Source organism: Salmo salar, chromosome 28 (assembly GCF_965601325.2).
Source record: "Salmo salar chromosome 28, fSalSal1, whole genome shotgun sequence".
NCBI classification, from domain to species: domain Eukaryota; kingdom Metazoa; phylum Chordata; class Actinopteri; order Salmoniformes; family Salmonidae; genus Salmo; species Salmo salar.
Genome location: NC_138318.1, coordinates 44412501 through 44440257, shown reverse-complemented (window position 1 = coordinate 44440257; position 27757 = coordinate 44412501). Strand labels below are relative to the sequence as shown.

General features: G+C 43.4%; 1 protein-coding gene across 2 annotated transcripts in view; it reads left to right on the top strand.

Moving 5' to 3' along the window:
* LOC106610824 (deubiquitinase DESI2) overlaps window positions 1-27757 on the top strand; it is a 48545-nt gene that overhangs the window by 20617 nt on the left and 171 nt on the right. For both annotated transcript variants that reach the window (XM_014210445.3, XM_014210439.3), the window contains exons 2-5: window positions 7432-7504; window positions 7692-7785; window positions 21219-21360; window positions 26969-27757. The exon at window positions 26969-27757 is cut by the window's right edge and continues 171 nt beyond it. In XM_014210445.3, the coding sequence (XP_014065920.1) occupies window positions 7486-7504; window positions 7692-7785; window positions 21219-21360; window positions 26969-27205 (492 nt within the window). In that variant the 5' untranslated portion in view covers window positions 7432-7485 and the 3' untranslated portion in view covers window positions 27206-27757. The remainder of the gene's footprint in view (window positions 1-7431; window positions 7505-7691; window positions 7786-21218; window positions 21361-26968) is intronic.

Sequence of the window (27757 nt, the reverse complement as noted above, 5' to 3'; positions counted from 1 at the left end):
GTTTTTACAGCCTGAATTAAAAATGGATCAAATATATTTCTCACCCATCTACACCCAATAACCCATAATGTGAAAACACGTTTTTCACACCCCTGAGTTAATTTTATTTATTTTATTTATATTAATACTTTGTACATATATTTTTTTGTTGTCAAAACTGTATCTAGGTCACTCAGGAACAGTTAATGTCGTCTTGGTAAGCAACAGTGTAGATTTGACCTTGTGTTTTGGGTTATTGTCCTGCTGAAAGGTGAATTCATCTCCCAGTGTCTGTTGGAAAGCAAACTGAACCAGGTTTTCCTCTAGGATTTTGCTTGTGCTTATAGCTGTATTCCGTTTCGTTTTATCCTAAAGAACTACCTAGTACTTGCCGATGACAAGCATACCCATAACATGATGCAGCCACCACCATGCTTGAAATATGAAGAGTGGTACTCAGTGGCGTGTTGTTGGATTTGCCCCAAACATAACGCTTTGTATTCAGGACATAAAGTTTCTCTACCAACAGCCACATCCAACGTCATTTTAGAGAATTTGGCAGTACGTCCAACTGGCCTCACAACTACATCTAACTATGATAGCCAGGACCTCAACATCCGACTTCTTCACCTGCAAGATTGTCTGATACCAGCCACCCGGACAGCTGATGAAACTGGGATTGCACAACCGAAGAATTTCTGCACAAACTGTCAGAAATCGTCTAGGGAAAGCTCATATGCCTGCTCATCTTCCTCACCAGGGTCTTGACCTGACTGCAGTTTGGTGTCGTATCCGACTTCAGTGGGCAAATGCTCACCTTCGATGGCCACTGGCACGCTGGAGAAGTGTGCTCTTCACGGATGAATCCTGGTTTCAACTGTACCGGGCATATGGCAGACAGTGTGTATGGAATTGTGTGGGTGGGTGATGATATCAACGTTGTGAACAAAACAGAGTGCCCCATGGTGGGGTTATGGTATGGGTAGGCATATGCTATGGACAACGAACACAATTGCATTTTATCAATGGAAATTTGAATGCACAGAGAACTTGACGAGATCCTGAGGCCCATTGTCGTGCCATTCATCCGCTGCCATCACTTCATGTTTCAGCATGATAACGCATGGACCAATGTCGCAAGGATCTGTACACAATTCCTGGAAGCTGAAAATGTCCCAGTTCTTCCACTGCATACTCACAAGACATGTCACCCATTTGAGCATGTTTGGGATGCTCTGGGTCGACATTTACAACAGCGTGCTCCAGTTCCCGCCAATATCCTGCAACTTCGCACAGCCATTGAAGAGGAGTGGGACAACATTCCACAGGCCACAATCAACTCTATGCAAAGGACATGTCGCGCTGCATGAGGCAAATGGTGGTCACACAAGATACTGATTTGGTTTTTTGATTCACGCCCCTACCTTCTTCTAAAGTTGCATGTGACCATGAAATGCATCTGTATTCCCAGTCATGTGAAATCCATAGATTAGGTTTTAATAAATGTATTTCAATTGACTGATTTCCTTCTATGAACTGTAACTCAGTAAACTCTTGTTGGATGTTGTGTTCAGCATAATTGACTTGACATTTCAGCTTTACATTTTTCATTCATAAAAATCTCTAACAAAATTCCTCTTTCACATTATGGCATAATGTGTGTAGATCAGTGACACAAAGTCTCCATTTTAATAATGATTATTCCGGCTGTATGTAACACAACAAAATGTGGAAAAAGTAAAGGGGTGTGAATCATTTATGAAGGCACTGTACATGCATCACTACTGCATGGAGCAGGGCCTATCGACCTGTCATTATCAAATGTATAAATGCATCACTACTGCATGGAGCAGGGCCTATCAACCTGTCATTATCAAATGTATAAATGCATCACTACTGCATGGAGCAGGGCCTATCGACCTGTCATTATCAAATGTATAAATGCATCAATACTGCATGGAGTAGGTCCTATCAACCTGTCATTATCAAATGTATAAATGCATCACTACTGCATGGAGTAGGTCCTATCACTAGCAGAATCCTTTTTCCTTTCACGACTCTGATGAGCCCAACACGAAGAATATACTGCTTCCTCGGGAACAGGGGGCGGAGAAAGAGGGGCCAAAGGGCAGGCTGCCTTCTGAGAATTCGTAGGCGATCGAATAAACTCCCACTTCCCTCCATTCTACTAACAAACGTGCAATCCTTGGAGAATAAAATCGACGAGTTACGCGGAAGATTAAACTACCAACGGGACATTAAAAACTGTAACATCTTATGCTTCACGGAGTCGTGGCTGAACGATATCAACACAGAACTGGCTGGTTATACGATGTACCGGCAGGATAGAACAGCGCCGTCTGATATGACAAGGGGCGTCGGACTATGTATTTTTGTAAATAACAACTGGTGCACAATATCTAAGGAAGTCTTGAGCTATTGTTCGCCTGAGGTAGAGTATCTCATGATAAACTGTAGAGAGTTTTCATCTGTATTCTTCGTAGCTGTTTACAAACCACCACAGTCAGAGGCTGGCACTAAGACAGCATTGAATGAGCTGTATTCCGCATTAAGCAAACAAGAAAATGCTCACCCAGAGGTGACACCCCTAGTAGCCGGGGACTTTAATGCAGGGAAACTTAAATCCGTTTTACCAAATTTCTATTAGTATGTTAAATGTGCAACCAGAGGGAAAAAAACTCTGGACTACCTATAATCCACACACAGAGATGCATACAAAGCTCTCCCTCGCCCTCTATTTGGTAAAGCTAACCAGAGTACTATCCTCCTGATAACTGCTTACAAGCAAAAATTAAAACAGGAAGCACCAATGACCTAGATCAATAAAAAAAGTGGTCAGATGAAGCAGATGCTAAGCTACAGGACTGTTTTGCTAGCACAGACTGGAATTTGCTCCGGGATTCCTCCGATGGCATTGAGGAGTACACCACATCAGTCAATGGCTTCATCAACTGCGAGCATGCGCTGACCAACTGGCAAGTGTCTTCACTGACATTTTCAACCTCTCCCTGTCCGAGTCTGTAATACCAACATGTTTTAAGCAGACCACCATAGTGCCTGTGCCCAAGAACACTATGGTAACCTGCCTAAATGACTACCGACCCGTAGCACTCACGTCTGTAGCCATGAAGTGCTTTGAAAGGCTGGTCATGGCTCACATCAACACCATTATCCCAGAAACCCTAGACCCACTCCAATTTGCATAGCACCCCAACAGATCCACAGACGATGCAATCTCTATTGCACTCCACACTGCCCTTTCCCACCTGGACAAAATGAACAACCTATGTGAGAATGCTATTCATTGACTACAGCTCAGTGTTCAACACCATACTGCCCTCAGCTAATCAATAAGCTAAGGACGCTGGGACTAAACACCTCCCTCTGCAACTGGATCCTGGACTTCCTGACGGGCCGCCCCCAGGTGGTAAGGGTAGGTAACAGCACATCTGCTGCGCTGATCCTCAACACAGGGGCCCCTCAGGGATGCGTGCTCAGTTCCCTCCTGTACTCCCTGTCCACTCATGACTGCACGGCCAGGCATGACTCCAACAACAACATTACATTTGCCGATGACACGACAGTGGTAGGCCTGATCACCGACAACGATGAGACCTGGCAGTGTGGTGCCAGGACAACAAGCTCTCCCTCAACGTGATCAAGGCAAAGGAGATGATTGTGGACTACAGGAAAAGGAGGACCGAGCACGCACCCATTCTCATCGATGGGGCTGCAGTGGAGCTAGTTGAGAGCTTCAAGTTTTTGGTGTCCACATCAAATCAAATCAAATGTATTTATATAGCCCTTCGTACATCAGCTGATATCTCAAAGTGCTGTACAGAAACCCAACCTAAAACCCCAAACAGCAAGCAATGCATGTGAAAGAAGCACGGTGGCTAGGAAAAACTCCCTAGGAAAAACTCCCTGGAAAGGCCAAAAACCTAGGAAGAAACCTAAAGAGGAACCAGGCTATGAGGGGTGGCCAGTCCTCTTCTGGCTGCGCTGGGTGGATATTATAACAGAACATGGTCAAGATGTTAAAATGTTCAGAAATGACCAGCATGGTCAAATAATAATAATCGTAGTTGTCGAGGGTGCAACAAGCACGTCCGGTGAACAGGTCAGGGTTCCATAGCCGCAGGCAGAACAGTTGAAACTGGAGCAGCAGCACGGCCAGGTGGACTGGGGACAGCAAGGAGTCATCATGCCAGGTAGTCCTGAGGCATGGTCCTAGGGCTCAGGTCCTCCGAGAGAAAGAGAGAATTAGAGAGAGCATATTTAAATTCACACTGGACACCGGATAAGACAAGAGAAATACTCCAGATGTAACAGACTGACCCTAGCCCCCCGACACATAAACTACTGCAGCATAAATACTGGAGGCTGAGACAGGAGGGATCAGGAGACACTGTGGCCCCATCCGATGAAACCCCCGGACAGGGCCAAACAGGCAGGATATAACCCCACCCACTTTGCCAAAGCACAGCCCCCACACCACTAGAGGGATGTCTCCAACCATCAACTTACCGTCCTAAGACAAGGCCGAGTATAGCCCACAAAGATCTCCGCCACGGCACAACCCAAGGGGGGGCGCCAACCCAGACAGGAAGACCACGTCAGTGACTCAGCCCACTCAAGTGACGCACCCCTCCCATGGACGGCATGGAAGAACACCAGTACGCCAGTGACTCAGCCCCTGTAATAGGGTTAGAGGCAGAGAATCCCAGTGGAGAGAGGGGAACCGGCAAGGCAGAGACAGCAAGGGCGGTTCGTTGCTCCAGCCTTTCCGTTCACCTTCACACTCCTGGGCCAGACTATACTTAATCATAGGACCTACTGAAGAGATAAGTCTTCAGTAAAGACTTAAAGGTTGAGACTGAGTTTGCGTCTCTCACATGGGTAGGCAGACCATTGCATAAAAATGGAGCTCTATAGGAGAAAGCCCTACCTCCAGCCGTTTGCTTAGAAATTCTAGGGACAATTAGGAGGCCTGCGTCTTGTGACCGTAGCGTACGTGTAGGTATGTACGGCAGGACCAAATCGGAAAGATAGGTAGGAGCACATCACCAACAAACATCACCAACAAACTAACATGGTCCAAGCACACCAAGACAGTCGTGAAGAGGACACAACAAAACCTATTTCCCCTCAGGACACTGAAAAGATTTGGCATGGGTCCTCAGATCCTCAAAAGGTTCTACAGCTGCACCGTCAAGAGCATCATGACTGGTTGCATCACTGCCTAGTATGGCAACTGATAGGCCTCCGACCGCAAGGCACTACAGAGGGTAGTGCGTATGGCCCAGTACATCACTGGGGCCAAGCTTCCTGCCATCCAGGACCTCTATACCAGGTGGTGTCAGAGGAAGGCCCTAAAAATTGTCAGACTCCAGCCACCCTAGTCAGACTGTTCTCTCTGCTACCGTACGGCAAGCGGTACCGGAGCACCAAGTCTAGGTCCAAGAGGCTTCTAAACAGCTTCTACCCCCAAGCCATAAGACTCCTGAACATCTTGTCAAATGGCTACCCAGACTATTTGCATTGCCCCCCTCCCAATCTTTACACCACTGCTTCTCTCTGTTGTCATCTATGCATAGTTACTTTAATAACTCTACCTACATGTACATACTGCCTCAACTAACCGGTGCCCCCGCACATTGACTCTGTATCGGTACCCCCCCTGTATATAGTCTCACTATTGTTATTTTACTGCTGCTCTTTAATTACTTGTTGCTTTTCTGTTATTCTTATCTGTATTTTTTTTAAACTGCATTGTTGGTTAGGGGCTCGTAAGTAAGCATTTCATTGTAAGGTCTACACCTGTTGTGTTCTGCGCATTACTACATTTTGTTACCTTACTTATTCTAAAATTGATTAAATCATTTTTTTCCTTCATCAATACCTACTGTAACTATTCAGACCTTAACTCAGTACTTTGTTGAAGCACCTTTTGGCAGCGATTACAGCCTCAAGGCTTCTTGGGTATGACGCTACAAGCTTTGCACACCTGTATTTCGGGAGTTTCTCCCATTCTTCTCTGCAGAGTCTCTCAAGGTCTGTCAGGTTGGATGGGGAGCGTCGCTGTACAGCTATTTTCAGGTCTCAAGAGATGTTCGATTGGGTTCAAGTCCAGGCCCTGGCTCGGCCACTCAAGGACATTCAGAGACTTGTCCCAAAGCCACTCTTGCATTCTCTTGGCTGTGTGCGGAGGGTCATTGTCCTGTTGGAAGGTGAACCTTCACCCCAGTCTGAGCACTGTAGAGCAAGTTTTCATCAAGGATCTCTCTGTACTCTGCTCTGTTCGTCTTTCCCTTGATCCTGACTAGTCTCCCAGTCCCTGCCACTGAAAAACATCCCCACGGCATGATGCTGCCACCACCATGCTTCACCATAGCGATGGTGCCAGGTTTCCTCCAGATGTGACGCTTGGCATTCAAAGAGTTCAGTCCTGGTTTCATCAGACCAGAGAATCTTGTTTCTCATGTTCTGAATCCTTAAGGTGCCTTTTGGCCAACTCCAAGCGGGCTGTCATGTGCCCTTTACTGAGGAGTGGCTTCCATCTGGCCACTTTACCATAAAGGCCTGATTGGTGGAGTGCTGCAGAGATGGTTGTCCTTCTGGAAGGTTCTCCCATCTCCACAGAGGAACGCTGTTGCTCTGTCAGAGTGACCATCAGGTTCTTGGTCACCTCCCTGACCAAGGCCCTTCTCCCCCGATTGCTCAGTTTGGCTGGGTGGCCAGCTCTAGAAAGAGTATTGGTGGTTCCAAACTTCTTCCATTTAAGAATGATGGAGGCCACTGTGTTCTTGGGGACCTTCAATGCTGCAGACATGTTTTGGTACCCTTCCCCAGATCTGTGCCTCGACACAATCTTGTCTCTGTGGTCTCTGGACAATTCATTTGACTTCATGGCTTGGTTTTTGCTCTGACATGCACTGTCAACTGTGGGACCTTATAAAGACGTGTGTGTGCCTTTCCAAATCATGTCCAATTCATTGAATTTACCACAGGTGGACTCCAATGAGTAGAAACATCTCAAGGATGATCAATGGAAACAGGATGCACCAGAGCTCAATTTCGAGTATCATAGCAAAGGGTCTGAATATTATGTAAATAAGGTATTATATTTTAATACAGCTGCAAAAATTTCTAACAACTTGTTTTCGCTTTGTCATTATGAGATATTGTGTGTAGATTGAGGACATTTAAAAAACAAAAACAATTTTAGAATAAGGCTGTAAAGTAACAGTGGAAGAAGAGAAGGGGTGTGAATAGTTTCCGAATTCACTGTATATTACTCATTGCAAAGCATGTATACAAATGTTTATAGACCCCTCACCCTTTATGCTGTGACTTCTCTGTTCCCCTGTGTCTGTGATGTGGTCCTTTGTCTGGCAGCAGTAATAATGACCAGTGGTGTTCCTGTTTCAGTACTGGATCAACGAGTTCACCTCCAATCTAGGAATTGGAGTCTTTCACTCAGGGATGGAGATCTACGGCAGAGGTAAGGCAACCTCTTCTTCCCGCTGCTATGATTACAGCTCAGCAACACTGACCTCAAACACAGCAACACCACCCCACAGCCCTGTGAACTTCCCCTCCACCTCCACTAGTACTGTTGTGTGCTATGAATCTTTTTATAGTGTCTCTGACTTCCTCTGTGTTATCTGATCAATGTTCTTACCTTTCAGAGTTTGCCTATGGAGGACACCAATATCCATTTTCAGGAATATTTGAGATAACTCCAGGGGATGCCACAGAACTCGGGGAGACATTCAAATTCAAGTGAGTATTTGCTTTTTCCCTATCCCATTCCCCCCACCCGGAAACAATGTTTTCCACCCTGCCGAGCAACACGGGTTAGTTGTCAGTCCCCAATATCTCTGTCTACCCACCCACCCACCACTCCATTGCTTCCCAGAGTTCTGTCAACTTGGCTGGATGTCCTTTGGGTGGTGGACCATTCTTGATACACACATTTTAAAGTGTTGAGTGTGAATGTTGCAGTTCTTGACACAAACCAGTGCGCCTGGCACCTACATACCTCGTTCAAAGGCACTTAAATATTTAGTCTTGCCCATTCACCCTCTGAATGGCACACAATCCATGACTCAATTGTCCCAAGGCTAGAAAATCCTTCTTTAAACTGTCTCCTCCCCTTTATCTACACTGATTTGAAGTGGATTTAACAAGTGACATCAATAAGGGATCATAGCTTTTACCTGGATTCACCTGGTCAGTCTGTCATGGAAAGAGCAGCTATTCCTAATGTTTTTTACACTCAATGTATTTTCAGTGCATTCGGAAAGTATTCAAACCCCTTGACTTTTTCCACATTTTGTTACATTACAGCCTTATTCTAAAAATGATTAAATATTTTTTAAATTAATTTTATTAAAAATAAACATATCACATCTACATAAGTATTCAGACCCTTTGCTCAGTACCTTGTTGAAGCACCATTGGCAGCGATTACAGCCTTGAGTCTTCTTGGGTATGACACTACAAGGTTGGCACACCTGTTACTTCTCTGCAGATCCTCTTAAACTCTGTCAGGTTGGATGGGGAGCGTCGCTGCACAGCTATTTTCAGGTCTCTCAAGAGATGTTTGATCGGGTTCAAGTCCGGGCTCTGGCTGGGCCTCTCAAGGACATTTAGAGACTTGTCACGAAGCCACTCCTGCTCTGTCTTGGCTGTGTGCTTAGGGTCATTGTCCTGTTGGAAATGGGAACCCACCAGACATGTCACCCATTTAGCACGTTTGGGATGCTCTGGATCGGCGTGTACGACGGCGTGTTCCAGTTCCCGCCAATGTCCAGCAACTTCACACAGCCATTGGAAGAGGAGTGGGACAACATTCCACAGGCCACAATCAACAGCCTGATCAACTCTATGTGAAGGAGATGTCGCGCTGCATGAGGTGTTCACACCAGATACTGACTGGTTTTCTGATCCATGTCTCTACCTTTTTGTTACGTTATCTGTGACCAACAGATGTATATCTGTGTTCCCAGTCATGTGAAATCCCCAGATTAGGGCCTAATTTACTTATTTATTTAAATTGACTGATTTCCTTATATGAACTGTAACTCAGTAAAATCTTAGAAATTGTTGTGTGTTGCTTTTATATTTTAGTTTGTGTATATATATTGTTTGTATGTGTTGGGCTAGCTGAGATTATTCTTTAGAGTCAAGTATATTTGTCCAGGTCTCAATTGTTTCTTGACTAGCCCCATTCATTCTCCCTGTCGATAATTCTAATATTATGACTTCTAATAGTATATTGGGAGAGAGTGCGGTGATTGCCATCTAAGAGCCAACATATTTTTTTGCGTCAGTGCTGCCTGCCATTAGTAATAGTCTGATTCAAGGAGCTATTATCGTTAACTAACATGGTAGATGCAACGCATTGAATATTTACATTCATGCACTTCGAAATACATTTTTTTTAACTTTGCCCCAGAAGTATTTCACTGCAGAGCACTCCCACATCATATGAAGGAATGTGCCTACCTGATTTAGGTGACACAGTGAACAGTTGGGGCCAATTTCATCATAAAACCTTTCCTTGGTGTTAAATTCATTCTGTGAACTAGGGCTGACCCCATTTAGTCCACTGGTCAATTGTTTGGTTAGTTGACAACTTAAAAAAAAAAAAAATTTTTTTTAGCAGTTACAAAAAATATATATGTAAAGAATATGGCAAATGTCTTGATTGACACCTGTCTCAGTGGACTAATCCATTGCGGAGGCCGTGGGGATGGCACACCAGTAGTACATTTACCGTTAATCGTTCATTTATTCATCGTGTGTGTTTGTTTGGAGCGCTCCTCTCAATGTTGAGTAAGGACGCGCATCTGATTATGTATAGAAGTAGGCCTAGGCCACCTGGCCTGCGCACAAATTTAGGCTTATAAATGTGCCTGTTTGGGGATCTGATAGTATTTCTGATTTGTCTTAACTCACCACCACTAATGAGCTGTGGAGCTTCTCAAAGCAATTTTTTTCTTCACCTCAAAAAGCAACTAAAGTCTGTTTTACATCCATTAAGAATGCAATAGTTCCTCAATGTTGCCTATTTGAAAAATCTTTCCAGCTCTCTCCCTTTGGATAACCACCCGGCGTGAAAAGAAAAAAAAATGTAATGTTCTGATCCAGTGGAAACGTCATAAAATAGGCCTACCTGACTACTTCTTATCCCTTGTGCAAATAGCCTACAACTGTGTCTGTTCAGAACTCACTGGCATGGGAAACTCTGAGGGTGCAGAATATTTTATACAATGTTGCAAATTTGTTAGAGCAAGCTTTGGACTGGACCAAGTTGAAAGTTGATACGATGTTTCAAATTCCTTGTAGACAGGCCATGCTTAGCCAATGTGATTTATTTTCTTTACCTGCAGGATGCAATGTTTTTATTTGTTGGCTTTATGTAGGCTATTTTTACATAGTTGGCAATAGAAGTTACTTTTAGATTTGTATACTTTTTATTTAGATAGAATTTGTATTAATCACATGACAATGATTGTGAAATTCGACAACTTTATTATAAAATAAATGTGAGCGTAATGGCAGAATATGAGAAGGCCAGCAGCAACGGTAGGAGGAAGTTCAGGAACAGGTTTTTTTCTTGACCTCTGGGTCATTTGTGTGTCTTAATTATTTAATCACAGTGTGCTTAAAGCATCAGACAAGCTCAGTTTTATTTATTTATATATATATATATATATATATATATATATATATATATACACACACACACACACACACACACACACACACACACAGTTGAAGTCAGAAGTTTACATGCACCTTAGCCAAATACATTTAAACTCAGTTTTTCACAATTCTTAACATTTAATCCTAGTAAAAATTCCCTGTCTTAGGTCAGTTAGGATCACCACTTTATTTTAAGAATGTGAAATGTCAGAATAATAGTAGAGAGAATGATTTATTTCAGCTTTTATTTCTTTAATCACACTCCCAGTGGGTCAGAAGTTTACATACACTCAATTAGTATTTGGTAGCATTGCCTTTAAACTGTTTAACTTGGGTCAAATGTTTCAGGTAGCCTTTCACAAGCTTACCACAATAAGTTGGGTGAATTTTGGCCCATTCCTCCTGACAGAGCTGGTGTAACTGAGTCAGGTTTGTAGGCCTCCTTGCTTGCACACGATTTTTCAGTTCAGCCCACAAATGTTCTATAGGATTGAGGTCAGGGCTTTGTGATGGCCACTCCAATACCTTGACTTTGTTGTCCTTAAGCCATTTTGCCACAATTTGTAAGTATGCTTGGGGTTATTGTCAATTTGGAAGACCCATTTGCGACCAAGCTTTAACTTCCTGACTGATGTCTTGAGATGTTGCTTCAATATAGCCACATCATTTTCCTGCCTCATGATGCCATCTATTTTATGAAGTGCACCAGTCCCTGCTGCAGCAAAGCACCCCCACATGATGCTGCCACCCCCGTGCTTCACGGTTGGGATGGTGTTCTTCGGCTTGCAAGCCTCCCCCTTTTTCCTCCTAACTTAATGATGGTCATTATGGCCAAACTGTTCTATTTTTGTTTCATCAGACCAGAGGACATTTCTCCAAAAAGTATGATCTTTGTCCCCATGTGCAGTTGCAAACCGTAGTCTGGCTGTTTTATGGCGGTTTTGGAGCAGTGGCTTCTTCCTTGCTGAGCGGCCTTTCAGGTTATGTCGATATAGGACTCGTTTTGCTGTGGATATAGATACTTTTGTACCTGTTTCCTCCAGCATCTTCACATGGTCCTTTGCTGTTATTCTGGGATTGATTTGCACTTTTCGCACCAAAGTACGTTCATCTCTAGGAAACTGAATGCGTCTCCTTCCTGAGCGGTATGACGGCTGCGTGGTCCCATTGTGTTCATACTTGCATACTATTGTTTCTACAGATGAACGTGGTACCTTCAGGCGTTTGGAAATTGCTTCCAAGGATGAACCAGACTTGTGGAGGTCTACAAATTTTTTTCTGAGGTCTTGGCGATTTCTTTTGATTTTCCCATGATGTCAAGCAAAGAGGCACTGAGTTTGAAGGTAGGCCTTGAAATACATCTACAGGTACACCTCCAATTGACTCAAATGATGTCAATTAGCCTATCAGAAGCTTCTAAAGCCATGACATAATTTTCTGGAGTTTTCCAAGCTGTTTAACCTCTTGGGGCTAGGTGGGACGCTAGCGTGCCACCTGTGGTGCACTCCATCAACAGCAGGTGCATTTCAAGAGCGGCAAATTTGAATCCAAATAAATGTCAAAATTCAAATTTTTCAAAAATACAACTATGTTACACCATTTGAAAGATAAACATCTCCTTAATCTAACCACGTTTTACGATTTCAAAAAGGTTTTACGGCGAAAGCATAAATTTAGAGTATGTTAGGACAGTACATTTACAAGAGTTGTGTGTAATGTTTTGTCAAGTCAAAGACAGGGTCACCAAAACCATAAAACCAGCTAAAATGATACACTAACCTTTTACAATCTCCATCAGATGACACTCCTAGGACATTATGTTAGACAATGCATGCATTTTTAGTTCTATCAAGTTCATATTTATATACAAAAACAGCGTTTTACTATGGCATTGATGTTGAGGAAATCGTTTCCCTCCAATAACCGGCAGTCAAGTCAGCGTCAGAAATTAAATAATTAAAATTAGAAAACATTGTTAAAATATTATATTGTCATTTAAAGAATTATAGATTTACATCTTTTGAACGCAATCAACTTGCCAGATTTAAAAATAACCTTACTGGGAAATCACACTTTGCAATAATCTGAGCACTGTGCCCAGAAAAATACGCGTTGCGATACAGACTAGACGTCATGTTGGGGAGATCTAAAATCGAAAATACTATGTAAATAATCCATTACCTTTGATTCTCTTCATCAGATGTCACTTCCAGGTATCACAGGTCCATAACGAATGTAGTTTTGTTCAAAAAAGCTCATCATTTATGTCCAAAAATCTCCGTCTCGTTAGCACATGATGTAAGCCAGCCGGACTTCTCGTCATGAACGAGGGGAAAAAATATATTTCCGTTCGTTCAAACATGTCAAACGTTGTATAGCATAAATCATTAGGGCCTTTTTTAACCAGAACATGAATAATATTCAAGGTGGACGAATGCATAGCCTTTTATAACGTATTGGAACGAGGGTACCCAACATGAAGTAGCGCGCCAGGTGTCTAATGGGACATCACCGTTCCATGGCTCTTGTTCGGTCAGATCTCCCTCCAGAAGACTCAAAACACTTTGTAAAGGCTGGTGACATCTAGTGGAAGCAATAGGAAGTGCCAAAATATTCCTAAACCCCTGTGTCTTTCAATGGGATAGCTTTAAAGTCAATACAACACATCAGGTATCCACTTCCTGTCAGAAAATGTCTCAGGGTTTTGCCTGCCAAATGAGTTCTGTTATACTCACAGACACCATTCAAACAGTTTTGGAAACTTTAGAGTGTTTTCTATCCATATATAATAAGTATATGCATATTCTAGTTACTGGGTAGGATTAGTAACCAGATTAAATCGGGTACATTTTTTTTATCCAGACGTGCAAATGCTGCCCCCTAGACCCAACAGGTTAAAGGCACAGTCAACTTAGTGTATGTAAACGTCTGACCCACTGGAATTGTGATACAGTGAATTACAAGTGAAATAATCTGTCTGTAAACAATTGTTGGAAAAATTACTTGTGTCATGCACGAAGTAGATGTCCTAACCGACTTTACAAAACTGAGAAATGGCGCCGGAAGAAATGGCAGCAGTTTTACGGGCGCCCAACCAATTGTGCTATTATGTGTTTTTTTTGCGTTATTTGTAACTTGTTTTGTACATAATGTTTCTGCAACCGTATCTTACGTCAAAAAAAGAGCTTCTGGACATCAGGACAGCGATCACTCTCCTCGGATTAGACAAAGATTTTTTCTACAACAAGGATGACGCACAAGGCATTCTCCAAGCACCCCACAGGGCCGACATCCCCGTTATTTGCAAGAGGAAGCGACGCAGGTACAGAGGACAAAGAGCCGGATGCCTGGTCAGGACCCGGAGAAGGCGACTGGGAAAGCTGCCGTTACCATCAATACTACTCGCCAACGTGCAATCATTGGACAATAAATTAGACAAGGTACGATCATGAATATCATACCAACGGGACATCAAAAACTGTAATATCCTATGTTTCACGGAATCGTGGCTGAATGACGACATGGATATTCAGCTAGCGGGATATACGCTGCACCGGCAAGATAGAACAGCACACTCCGGTAAGACGAGGCGGGGGCGGTCTGTGCATATTTGTAAACAACAGCTGGTACATGAAATCTGAGGAAGTCTTTAGATTTTGCTCGTCTGAAGTAGAGTATATTGTGATAAATTGCAGGCCACACTACTTGCCTAGAGAGTTTTCAGCTATACTTTTCGTGGCTGTTTATTTACCACGACAGACAGATGCTGGCAATAAGACCGCACTCAGTCAGCTGTATAAGGAAATAAGCAAACAGGAAACCACTCACCCAGAGGTGGCGCTCCTAGTGGCCGGAGACTTTAATGCAGGAAAACTTAAATCAGTTCTACCAAATTTCTATCAACATGTTAAATGTGCAACCAGAAGGGAAAAAATTCTAGATCACCTGTACTCCACACACAGAGACGCGTACAAAGCTCTCCCTCGCCCTCCATTTGGTAAATCCAACCACAACTCTATCCTCCTGATTCCTGCTTACAAGCAAAAATTAAAGCAGGAAGCACCCGTGACTCAGTCTATAAAAAAGTGGTCAGATGAAGCAGATGCTAAACTACAGGACTGTTTTGCTATCACAGACTGGAACATGTTCCGGGATTCTTCCGATGGCATTGAGGAGTACACCACATCAGTCACTGGCTTTATCAATAAGTGCATCGAGGACGTCGTCCCCACAGTGACTGTACGTACCTACCCCAACCAGAAGCCATGGATTACAGGCAACATTCGCACTGAGCTAAAGGGTAGAGCTGCCGCTTTCAAGGTGCGGGACTCTAACCCGGAAGCTTCCAAGAAATCCTGCTATGCCCTGCGACAAATCATCAAACAGGCAAAGCGTCAATACAGGGCTAAGATTGAATCATACTACACCGGCTCCGACGCTCATCTTATGTGGCAGGGCTTACAAACTATTACAGACTGCAAAGGGAAGCACAGCCGCGAGCTGCCCAGTGACACGAGCCTACCAGACGAGCTAAATCACTTCTATGCTCGCTTCGAGGCAAGCAACACTGAGGCATGCATGAGAGCATCAGCTGTTCCGGACGACTGTGTGATCACGCTCTCCGTAGCCAACGTGTGTAAGACTTTTAAACAGGTCAACATACACAAGGCTGTGGTGCCAGACAGATTACCAGGACGTGTGCTCCGGGCATGTGCTGACCAACTGGCAGGTGTCTTCACTGACATTTTCAACATGTCCCTGATTTGAATCTGTAATACCAACATGTTTCAAGCAGACCACCATAGTCCCTGTGCCCAAGAACACAAAGGCAACCTGCCTAAATAACTACAGACCCGTAGCACTCACATCTGTAGCCATGAAGTGCATCGAAAGGTTGGTAATGGCTCACATCAACACCATTATCCCAGAAACCCTAGACCCACTCCAATTTTCATACCACCCAAACAGATCCACAAATGATGCAATCTCTATTGCACTCCACACTGCCCTTTCCCACCTGGACAAAAGGAACACTTATGGGAGAATGCTATTCATTGACTACAGCTCAGCGTTCAACACCATGGTATCCTCAAAGCTCATCACTAAGCCTAGGATCCTGGGACTAAACACCTCCCTCTGCAACTGGATCCTGGACTTCCTGACGGGCCGTCCCCAGGTGGTGAGGGTAGGTAGCAACACATCTGCCACGCTGATCCTCAACACTGGAGCTCCACAGGGGTGCGTGCTCAGTCCCCTCCTCTTCTCCCTGTTCACTCACGACTGCATGGCCAGGCACAACTCCAACACCATCATTAAGTTTGCAGACGACACAACAGTGGTAGGCCTGATCTCCCTACAGGCTGTCTTGTCGGTGGAGGTCAGAGACCTGGCCGGGTGGTGCCAGAATAACAACCTCTCCCTCAACGTAACCAAGACTAAGGAGATGATTGTGGACTACAGGAAAAGGAGGACCGAGCACATCCCCATTCTCATCGACGGGGCTGTAGTGGAGCAGGTTGAGTGCTTCAAGTTCCTTGGTGTCCACATCAACAACAAACTAGAATGGTCCAAACACACCAAGACAGTCGTGAAGAGGGCACGACAAAGCCTATTCCCCCTCAGGAAACTAAAAAGATTTGGCATGGGTCTTGAGATCCTCAAAAGGTTCTACAGCTGCAACATCAAGAGCGTCCTGACTGGTTGCATCACTGCCTGGTACAGCAATTGCTCGGCCTCCGACCGCAAGGCACTACAGAGGGTAGTGCGTACGGCCCAGTACATCACTGGGGCTAAGCTGCCTGCCATCCAGGACCTCTATACCAGGCGGTGTCAGAGGAAGGCCCTAAAAATTGTCAAAGACCCCAGCCACCCCAGTCTCTGTTCTCTCTACTACCGCATGGCAAGCGGTACCAGAGTGCCAAGTCTAGGACCAAAAGGCTCCTCCCAAATGGCTACCCAGACTAATTGCATTGTGCCCCCCCCAACCCTTCTTTTTACGCTGCTGCTACTCTCTGTTTATAATATATGCATAGTCACTTTAACTATACATACTACCTCAATTGGGCCGACCAAGCAGTGCACCCGCACATTGGCTGACCGGGCTATCTGCATTGTGTCCCGCCACCCGCCAACCCTTCTTTTACGCTACTGCTACTCTCTGTTCATCATATATGCATAGTCACTTTATAGCCTCGCTATTTTTATTACCTGTCTTTTTACTGTTGTTTTGTTTCTTTACTTACCTAACACCTTTTTTGCACTATTGGTTAGAGCCTGTAAGTAAGCATTTCACTGTAAGGTCTACACCTGTTGTATTCGGCGCACGTGACAAACTTTTGATTTAATTTTAACAAGATATTTGTGGAGTGGTTGAAATACTTAGGTTGGAGTCATTAAAACTTGTTTATGTAAACTTCCAACTTCAACTGTGTGTGTGTGTGTGTGTGTGTGTGTGTGTGTGTGTGTGTGTGTGTGTGTGTGTGTGTGTGTGTGTGTGTATGTATATATTGTTAATGTAACTTGTTTATGTAAACTTCCGACTTCAACTGTGTGTATGTATGTATATATATATATTAGTTCATTTTATTTTTATTCAAACATAAGGTGTGTCTATATATGGAAAAATACACATTTCAAAATTTGGACCAGTCATTTGGTCTAAAGAGCAGACAACTGTGTCTTGGTCGACCCCCAAAAAATTTGTCGGGTTCAGCCCTACTGTGAACAGATTTATTGTATAAATTGATGGTTCGGATTATGGGATTCCAAGGTCATATTTTTCAATATTCTGTTCAAGTTTAAGGGTTGTCCAGATTCACTTAGATCTGTGGACAATACTTTTTTTTAATGGCTAGCTCAGAATATGAGCTTTCCAAAAGTTGTTTATATATTATAAAGATCAGTCCTTTCGGGAGCCCATCATTATATGTTTCGGTAGTTGGGTTTCCCGAGAGACTGCATAGGCAAACAAAGCAGACCTAAGTTCTAAATATAGAAAAAAAGGTAATGTCTGTATCTTTCAAATCTTGGAATGTTCCAAGACCATTATTGTCCATGATATCGGCAAGGATACGGATTCCACATTTGCACCATTGGGGTATGCAAATGGCCGCCCTCTAGATCGCAAGGCATTATTGTAAAATATTGGAGTATGGGCATGTATTTTTTTAATTTAGCGCCAAATAGAAATTGTGTTAGCAATAATGAGACCAAAGTGTAGTTTACATTGTTTAAGGTATATATCAGTAAAGACCACCTCTTCCAGGGCAATAGGAGACACCATATTTCTCTCTATACTCAGCAAGGGGGTGGAGGATTCATGTCTAAACCAATTTAGGATGGGAGGAAATGCTACTGTGTGGAAATACAATTTAAAATTTGGTACGGATAGTCCTCCTACGTCTTTCCCTCTTTACAAGTTTCTTAATTTTATCTGGGCTCGCTTACCTTGCCATATACATATGGATTTTATTCCAATAGCCAGAATGGGGAGAGAAGGGAAGCATTGAACTACAGAAATTCAGCCGTGGCAATATATTCATTTTGACGATAGATATTCTGCCGGTTAAAGCAAATGGGATATTAGTGCATCTACTGAGGTCAGATTGAATTGATTTGAGTGTTCTGTTCAAGGTTCTGGCAATTGTTTCATCTAAAGAAGGAAATATATCTACTCCCAAATATTTAAAATGGTAAACTATTGGGATTCCATAAATTGAGATGGAGTCCTCCATCAGGGTCTTGAGAGGCGGTAGGACTGATTTTGGTTTTATAACTTGAGATGGTGCTGAATTTCTCTAATTTTTACATTTACATTTAAGTCATTTAGCAGACGCTCTTATCCAGAGCGACTTACAAATTGGTGCATTCACCTTATGATATCCAGTGGAACAACCACTTTACAATAGTACATCTATATCTTTTTGGGGGGGGGGGGGGGGGGGGGGGTTAGAAGGATTACTTGATCCTATCCTAGGTATTCCTTAAAGAGGTGGGGTTTCAGGTGTCTCCGGAAGGTGGTGATTGACTCCGCTGTCCTGGCGTCGTGAGGGAGCTTGTTCCACCATAGGGGTGCCAGAGCAGCGAACAGTTTTGACTGGGCTGAGCGGGAACTGTGCTTCCTCAGAGGTAGGGGGGCCAGCAGGCCAGAGGTGGATGAACGCAGTGCCCTTGTTTGGGTGTACAGCCTGAAGGTACGGAGGTGCCGTTCCCCTCACAGCTCCGTAGGCAAGCACCATGGTCTTGTAGCGGATGCGAGCTTCAACTGGAAGCCAGTGGAGGAGCGGGGTGGCGTGAGAGAACTTGAGAAGGTTGAACACCAGACGGGCTGCGGCGTTCTGGATGAGTTGTAGGGGTTTAATGGCACAGGCAGGGAGCCCAGCCAACAGCGAGTTGCAGTAATCCAGACGGGAGATGACAAGTGCCTGGATTAGGACCTGCACCGCTTCCTGTGTGAGGCAGGGTCGTACTCTGCGAATGTTGTAGAGCATGAACCTACAGGATCGGGTCACCACCTTGATGTTAGTGGAGAACGACAGGGTGTTGTCCAGGGTCACGCCAAGGTTCTTAGCACTCTGGGAGGAGGACACAATGGAGTTGTCAACCGTGATGGCGAGATCATGGAACGGGCAGTCCTTCCCCGGGAGGAAGAGCAGCTCCGTCTTGCCGAGGTTCAGCTTGAGGTGGTGATCCGTCATCCACACTGATATGTCTGCCAGACATGCAGAGATGCGATTCGCCACCTGGTTATCAGAAGGGGGAAAGGAGAAGATTAATTGTGTGTCGTCTGCATAGCAATGATTGGAGAGGCCATGTGAGGATATGACAGAGCCAAGTGACTTGGTGTATAGCGAGAATAGGAGAGGGCCTAGAACAGAGCCCTGGGGGACACCAGTGGTGAGAGCACGTGGTGCGGAGACAGATTCTCGCCACGCCACCTGGTAGGAGCGACCTGTCAGGTAGGACGCAATCCAAGCGTGGGCCGCGCCGGAGATGCCCAACTCTGAGAGGGTGGAGAGGAGGATCTGATGGTTCACAGTATCAAAGGCAGCAGATGGGTCTAGAAGGATGAGAGCAGAGGAGAGAGAGTTAGCTTTAGCAGTGCGGAGAGCCTCGGTGACACAGAGAAGAGCAGTCTCAGTTGATCTTTAAAACTTTTGGGAGGGATTGAGATACTTTATCTAGACAATGTAAGATCTCGTCGGCGTATAATGGGATGACGTGATCTGTAGAATTGAGAGATATTGATGCCTGGGCCAGGGGCTCCATATACAATAAAAATAGCAGAGGTGAGATGGGATCACCTTTCCTGCTACTTCTACTTATTCTGAACAAAACAGAGCAGGTATTGCCTGTTATTACTATGGATGAGGGATTGGCATATAGTATTTTAATCATATGAATAAAATTGGAGCCAAGCACTATATGTTCCAAAATCTGACCAAAGATATTACCATTCTAGTCTATCAAAAGCTTTTTCTGCATCAAGTGATAGGACTGCCCAAAGAGCTTTGGTTTCTGATGAAGCATGTAAGATATGTAATAGACTGAGGTTATCTGAGGATAATAGTTTAACAGACCCGCTTTGGTCCAGATGTACCAATTTGGGTAAGTTTTCTATGTTTATCAAAGATGGTGAGCGCACTGGGTGAACGCTCTAACATCATTAACAACTTTTCCAATTCTGATTATCTTTTTTAGTTGCGATTTATTCAGCCCAGATGCAAATGCAGTTGCGTTGTTTGTAATAAAACCTTTGGTGGCATCCTATAGAATCTGAGGATCATCGACTGAATTTTTGTAAATCATTAGGAGTTAATTCAATTCAGTTTTTCAAAGTTTTCAAAGAAAGTAGGATTTTGTAGTAAGGAAACATTAAAGCTCCATCTTGTGGCTCTTTTAGGAGATTCAGACATTTTGTATCTGGCAATAAGATGCATTGTTGGGTTCTGAGTTCTAAACTTGAAAATATGAAGTATCCTTTTCCATGTCACTGAGGGAGAGAGGGGAATGTAGAATGTTTACATTCTGTCAGAATGTTATTGTTAGACATCGGGGATCCTTTGGTGAGGAGTGAGGAATTTGGTGCTGAGATCAGATCAGATGAAGTGAGGACGAATAGATATCACTAACTTTCTGTCTAGCAACAGAGATGTATTGGCTGTTCAGATGTGTAGGAGGAGACTCAGCATAGGAGAAAGGGTTAAATACCAGTACTTGTGTGAATATTCTTTATCTGTTCAGCTGTCCGACCCTTTTGATGAATAAACTTGGTTTGAGCTTTAATAGTTGTCCGTCAGTTTTTACCGTTATTTAGAACCTAACAGCATGTTGATCAGATATGCTCATATGTCAGATTTCTTTTTTCTTGATTAAAGAAAATAGAGGACTATATAATATTACGACATCGATTCTGGGATATTTTAAAATATCGCCTTGTATGGTGGAAAAATTTGACTTGAATTGACCCTGTCTCTCTGTGTGGATCCTGTTCCTGGTGTCAGAGAGGCCATTGTTCTGGGCAGCACAGACTTCACTGAGGAGGATGTGGAGCGCATCATGGCGGACCTGGGGAAAGAGTACAAGGGGAACGCCTACCATCTCATGCACAAGAACTGTAACCACTTCACCTCAGCCCTGTCGGAGGTAAGCAACACTGAACACACACACACACACACAGGCACACAGGCACATACACACAAAGGCCTATATCCCAGTGTTTTCCAGGGTGTGATGGACTCTGTCTGAATTATGTTGAAGAAGCTTCCATTAAAGAACACCCTCTGTGTTCTGATATACCGGTAACTCTCAATCCACAATATAGCAGGGGATGTAAAGCCATAACACATACATTTTTCAAGCAGCAGATTATGATCGGTAATGTTAAAAGCTGCACTGATGTCTAACAAAACAGCTATCACAATTTCTCTCAGCCAATCATCAGTCAAGTGCTGTACATGTTGAGTGTCCTTCCTTATATGCGTGCTGAAAGTCTGTTGTTCATTTGTTTACTTACAATGCTATTTCTATCTGGTCAAATTGGGTTAGAAACAGACTTATTGGTCGGCTGTTTGAGCCAGTAAAGGGGGCTTTGCTATTCTTGGGTAGCAAAATGACTTTTGCTTCCCTCCAGGCCTGAAGGTGCACACTTTCTAGTAGGCTAAGATTGAAGAGATGGCAAATAGAAGTGGCAATATTCTCCATGGTCATTCTCAGTCATTTTCTGTTCAAGTTGTCAGACCCAAGTGGCTTGTCATTGTTGATAGACAACAATAATTTTTTCACCTCTTCCACACTTAGTTTACAGAATTGTCTTTCATAATTTGGTCACTTATGCATGGAGGTTCAACATTTTTTGCTGGCATGTCATGCCTAAATTTTCTAATCTTGCCAATTAAAAATATAATTAAAGTAGTTGGTAATATCAGTGGGTTTAGTGATGAATGAGCCATCTGATTCATTGAATGATGGTGCGGAGTTTGCCTTTTTGCCCAAAATTTCATTTAATGTGCTCCAAAGCTTTTTACTATCATTCTTTATATCATTTATCTTTGTTTCATAGTACAGTGTCTTCTTCTTTTTGTTCAGTTTAGTCACATGATTTGTGCAGCAAGATTTATTTGCCATTCCTTTTGCCTCATCCCTCTCAACCATACTTTTTTTTAAATCCACAGGGATTTAACAGTTGCATGCTTATTAGTAACTGGAATAAGCAATTTCATAAATGTGGTTACACACCACAGACCAGCAAATATTAGTTACATCTTCAACATAGGAATCACTACTAAACTTATTGTATGACCTCTTATGCATTATATTAGGCCCAGCCATTGAAACTTTGGTGTTCTGAGCTATGGCTTCTATATTGTGATCACTACATCCAATGGATTTGGATACTGCATTAGAGCAGATTTCTGCAGCATTAGTAAAGATGTGATCAAAACAAGTAGATTTCATTCCTGTGCTATTTTGTAAATACCCCGGCAGGCAGTATTTATCACATACATTATCAAGCATTTCACACATATTATCCGGATACTGACCAGGGCCTAAAAGGTACTTTTTGGTCTACCAGGCAATTGTACATGTGATGTTGGCCCGGATAAACCGGATGTAACCCGCATATAGACGTCCATGAATTGGTGTATGCGAACGTGAGTAGATTACCTTGAAAACAACGGGCGGACATTTGGACGCATTCTCCAGTTCTTATTATACCTCAGTGGCTATGTCTCTGAGACACCACCTTAACCAACTTAATTTGGCTCCAATGCGTTATTGAGTCTTCACACATGGGAATGAATGACGTCACATGATCGATGGCTTTGTCGATACATATTGTCATGACTGGCCTGCTCGGGTCAGGTTACCATGGACCACAATCCTACAGGGAGATCTCTCACACCCACCAGAGGGGAAGAGATTGGGAGGTATGGGGGGTTATGACACCTAACGCCCATTGTAAATCTTAAGGCAGCAGACAAAATTCCTTTTGTCCTCTCATTATGGAGAACCGCCCTCAGAACATTAACATGCAATAAATGGACTTTGGGACAATAGGTTTTGTCAGCCACAATGGTGGTAATGACGATAGATGGAATATGAAAATGAATGTCGTTTTTGTAATGTTATTAAAAGTTAAAGGACGACGTTATAACGAAAACATTGTAACTTTAAGGGTTTTCCTAACATGTGCCTGATGTTTGCATATTGTACGTTGTGTGGAAAATGTCCAGATCAAAGAGAATGTTTTTGTAAAGATGAAATGTGAAGATAGTTGTCTAAATTGGATCTGAGTAAAATCCAGACCTTGCCTCGTAACTTTCCTCGTAACTGCCCTGAAGGCGGAAACGTCCATTTCTGACCCGAGGGTATAAAACATGTGAGTTAAGAATTAACATATCAGACTAAGTGACCCTGAGCTGCAGCCAAGGTCTGAGTGGTCAGCAAACCCAAAACGCAACACGAGCTTGAAGAAGACAAAGGAACCTTTTAACAACCTATGCTACGGACGAGTAGCTGTATCTAAAGGGGGTGAATTCAAGCAGGACCACCTGGTCACCACTCTCCAAGGAATCGTGTGTCTACACTGTTTTCCTTCCCACGCTGGAACCATCCCCACGGCTGATTAGCCCTCCTCCGAAAACACCTTTTCAGAACAAGGGCGAGGAAACAGACCACTAAGAGAAAGGACACTGACATCGTGAGGAGAAACCGAGAGTTACACCCGGTAACCGAAGACGGACCGTCATCAGAGAAGTCAAAATTCGGTCCACGCAGACACACCCCATCGGAGACCTTCAACACATAATTACATCATTATATTCTGACCCATAAGAGCGGCAGTTCGGGCAAGGTTAAGGTTAAAATAAGCATAGCTGACAAATGCACGCAAGTGTGTTTTTCTCTCTTGCACTCTCTCTCTCTTGAAATCCCCATTTTGTGTAACACGTGTCATATTGTGTTGATCCGCTAGGGACCTGTTTCATCGTACTAAGTTCTAATCAATAGCCTAGACTGTGTGTTTGTGTATGTTATATTATCATTTTAGCTTGTTGGCAAATAAATAATCAAGACTCGGGTTTGTGCAGATTCCCGGATTATGCGACGTTCAGAATGAGATTGTAGAGGAAATTGATTGTAAAATCGATATTCTAATAATAGAAACTTAATAAAACCAAACTTTCCCATGGTGCCCCAGGCTAATGAGTTAATAATTACCTGATTCATTTAATCACGTAATTATAAACCGTTAATCATTCAATGAGCAGCAGTCGTCACATTAATCAATACAACATCACGACAATATATACAGTCACAGAGGAATTTAGAACATGCTGCAGTCACGTCAGGTTACTATGACAACAGTCGCAACAACAAAGTCGAAGTTGAATGTCTCTTGCTCCTTGCTGGGTAAAGCAATGGCTGTATGAAAGGCTGTTTGAAAGGGGGTCCAATAAATATTGCCCAATTGTTTCTTTTACAGGCAACATACCATGAATCCTATGAGCAGTATTTGATAATCCTTTCTGCATTTGAAAGGCAAATGAAGTGGGCCTGATGGCAGTGGTGGTTCTAGACAATTTCAACTGGGGGGGCCAAGTTGGGGCCAGTTGTACTGTTAGAGGGGCCAGTTACATTAGACGTTATTGTTGTCATATCGTTTTCTTCACTGCATTGCAGGCATTAGCAGGCAAAAGACCATGTTCATAATCATCATCGTTGCCACTGTCTAATAACGGATGTAAAAAAAGAACGATAGCAAAAATGTATGTAACAATTATTTCATTCTCCACATTTAGGGGGCCCACAAGGGGGTCCAAAAATGTTGTCACATGGGCACTGCCCCCCCCCCCCCCCAGAACTGCTAGTGCCTCTGGATAAGAACTTATTTCCAGTGAAACCAGCACCTCTTCCTCCTAGTGTTTTAGGTCATACCATCTTGTTATCACTACTACAACTAGACATGTCTAGTATGACTCGATGTATGACGATGTTGTATAGATTGAGTCAGATCATTGTTTCTAGTCATTTGCGATCTATTTTGTTCTGTGTTAATGAAAGCAAATCATTTTTCGAGATTAATTTATGCCAGGGGTCTCCAACAGGTCAATCGCGAGGTCACAGGCCAGCTATGAGTAGCTCCCCAAACAATTCTGAAAGTGCTTGCATTTGTCACGTGTTCCACCGCAAACTGTCATAAACAAATCTCACAAGTATCAGACACCTCAAGCACCAGGCTACTATCCAATCAAATCCACATTGACATTATCCCACCCCTGGTTAGCCACAATTGGCGTGAAAAGCCAAACGTAAGGCAATATCTGCCATTTCATTTCCAGCAATATTGCCTCTGTCTGTGTGGTGTGCGCATTTGTCGATCATTCACTTTGTGTAGCCAGTTGGCTTGTTTTTCACAGCCAGAGGCTTTTCCCACCCAAGACCTGTTTTTTCCAAAGTGGAATAGATCCATTAGACATCACAAGGACTAAAGATAAGAATCTACAGCTAATACCGCTTTGATAGAAAGGGCGATTTGTGTTCCTCTGCATTTACTGGGTCAGTAAATGTCTTTGTTTGGTGTTCGCTTTTTATTTTTTATTTAACTAAACAAGTCAGTTAAGAACAAATTCTTATTTTCAATGACGGCTTAGGAACAGTGGGTTAACTGCCTTGTTCAGGGGCAGAACGACAGATTTTTACCTTGTCAGCTCGGGGATACGATCTTGCAACCTTTCGGTTACTAGTCCAACGCTCTAACCACTAGGCTACCTGCCGCTTTGGAACACAATGTTTGAAAAGATTGGTTTTATGGTTGCTAAACTATTTTCACGGGAAAGAGATTTTTATTGTGATGTGAGAAATTCTAATAATGTCATTGGTGTTAAAAAAAGGGACAGGGGACAGGTAACAACTCAACACAGGTGTCTTGAACAGAAGTAAACTCCTCTATTCACTGGGGTGATAAAAACACATTACTGTGCTCAGCAAAAGGAATGGTCATGGCCAGTGGCTACCAAGGAAGTAATTACATTGTAATGATGTCTGTACTTAGCAAGACGACACAGCCACAATATTTTCCCATTGAAATAGCACCCCAGTAGTAGCCATCAGATGAATAAGGGTCGAATTGGATACAGTCTAGTGCAGTTCATTCCAATACCTAAAGATGAATTGGATACAGTCTAGTGCAGTTCATTCCAATACCTAAAGATGAATTGGATACAGTCTAGTGCAGTTCATTCCAATACCTAAAGATGAATTGGATACAGTCTAGTGCAGTTCATTCCAATACCTAAAGATGAATTGGATACAGTCTAGTGCAGTTCATTCCAATACCTAAAGATGAATTGGATACAGTCTAGTGCAGTTCATTCCAATACCTAAAGATGAATTGGATACAGTCTAGTGCAGTTCATTCCAATACCTAAAGATGAATTGGATACAGTCTAGTGCAGTTCATTCCAATACCTAAAGATGAATTGGATACAGTCTAGTGCAGTTCATTCCAATACCTAAAGATGAATTGGATACAGTCTAGTGCAGTTCATTCCAATACCTAAAGATGAATTGGATACAGTCTAGTGCAGTTCATTCCAATACCTAAAGGACCGTTAGCTCTATCCTGCTTAGTAGGGCCAAATGTCTTACCGCTACAGTATCAGCAGATCCATTTCCAGTAAGACCTAGCACTCCAGTATCAGTGCTGCATGTCTCACTGTTCTACTCTGCACTCTTCCTGTCTGTCCATCAGGCCCTGTGTGGCAGGAAGATCCCTCTCTGGGTGAACCGGCTGGCCTACTTCAGTTCCTGTGTGCCCTTCCTGCAGAGCTGCCTGCCCATGGAGTGGCTGACCCCGGCTGCCCTGCAGTCCAGCATCAGCCAGGATCAGCCAGAGGATGCCTCTGCCTCCATAAACTCCATGCCTTCCCTCTCCCTCTCCTCTCCTTCCCCCTCCAGGCCCAGGGTTCCCCGACATCAGCCCCACTGACAGGACCAGCCCTGTGTGCAACATCACCTTCAATGACAGGCTCTAGCAGGGCCCCTCCTACTGTACTGTACACCACTCTGCCAATAGACAGGAACCTCACCCTACCTATCTACTGCCCATGCCTACTGTGCTCCTGATGAGACTTGCCATCCACCAGCTGCATTGAAGCCCCTCCTATACTGACTTGACTGGCAGACTTGGGGTGAAGGCTACTGCCTCAGAGTACTGATGTGTTTTTACACAAAGTAAAACAACATTCAGATCATGTTTTGTGGCATTTCTTAATTTTCAAGGCCTTTATTTTCTATACTCAGGACTCTGAAAAATACTTTGAATATTGTTCTTTTTTCACTAATAGCTTCTTTTGCTTTTTCTAACACTTTAGTCATCACCGAGTGCGTTTGTAATCCTCTCTTTAAATAGAGCTTTTGTTTACAACATGTTTGTGGGTGAGTGTTTTACAACCACCTGGGCCAAACCCTCTCCACACTTTTCTTACGACACACACAGCTGATGTCTACACCTGTGGCAGCCGTGCCTGAAGATTTTTAC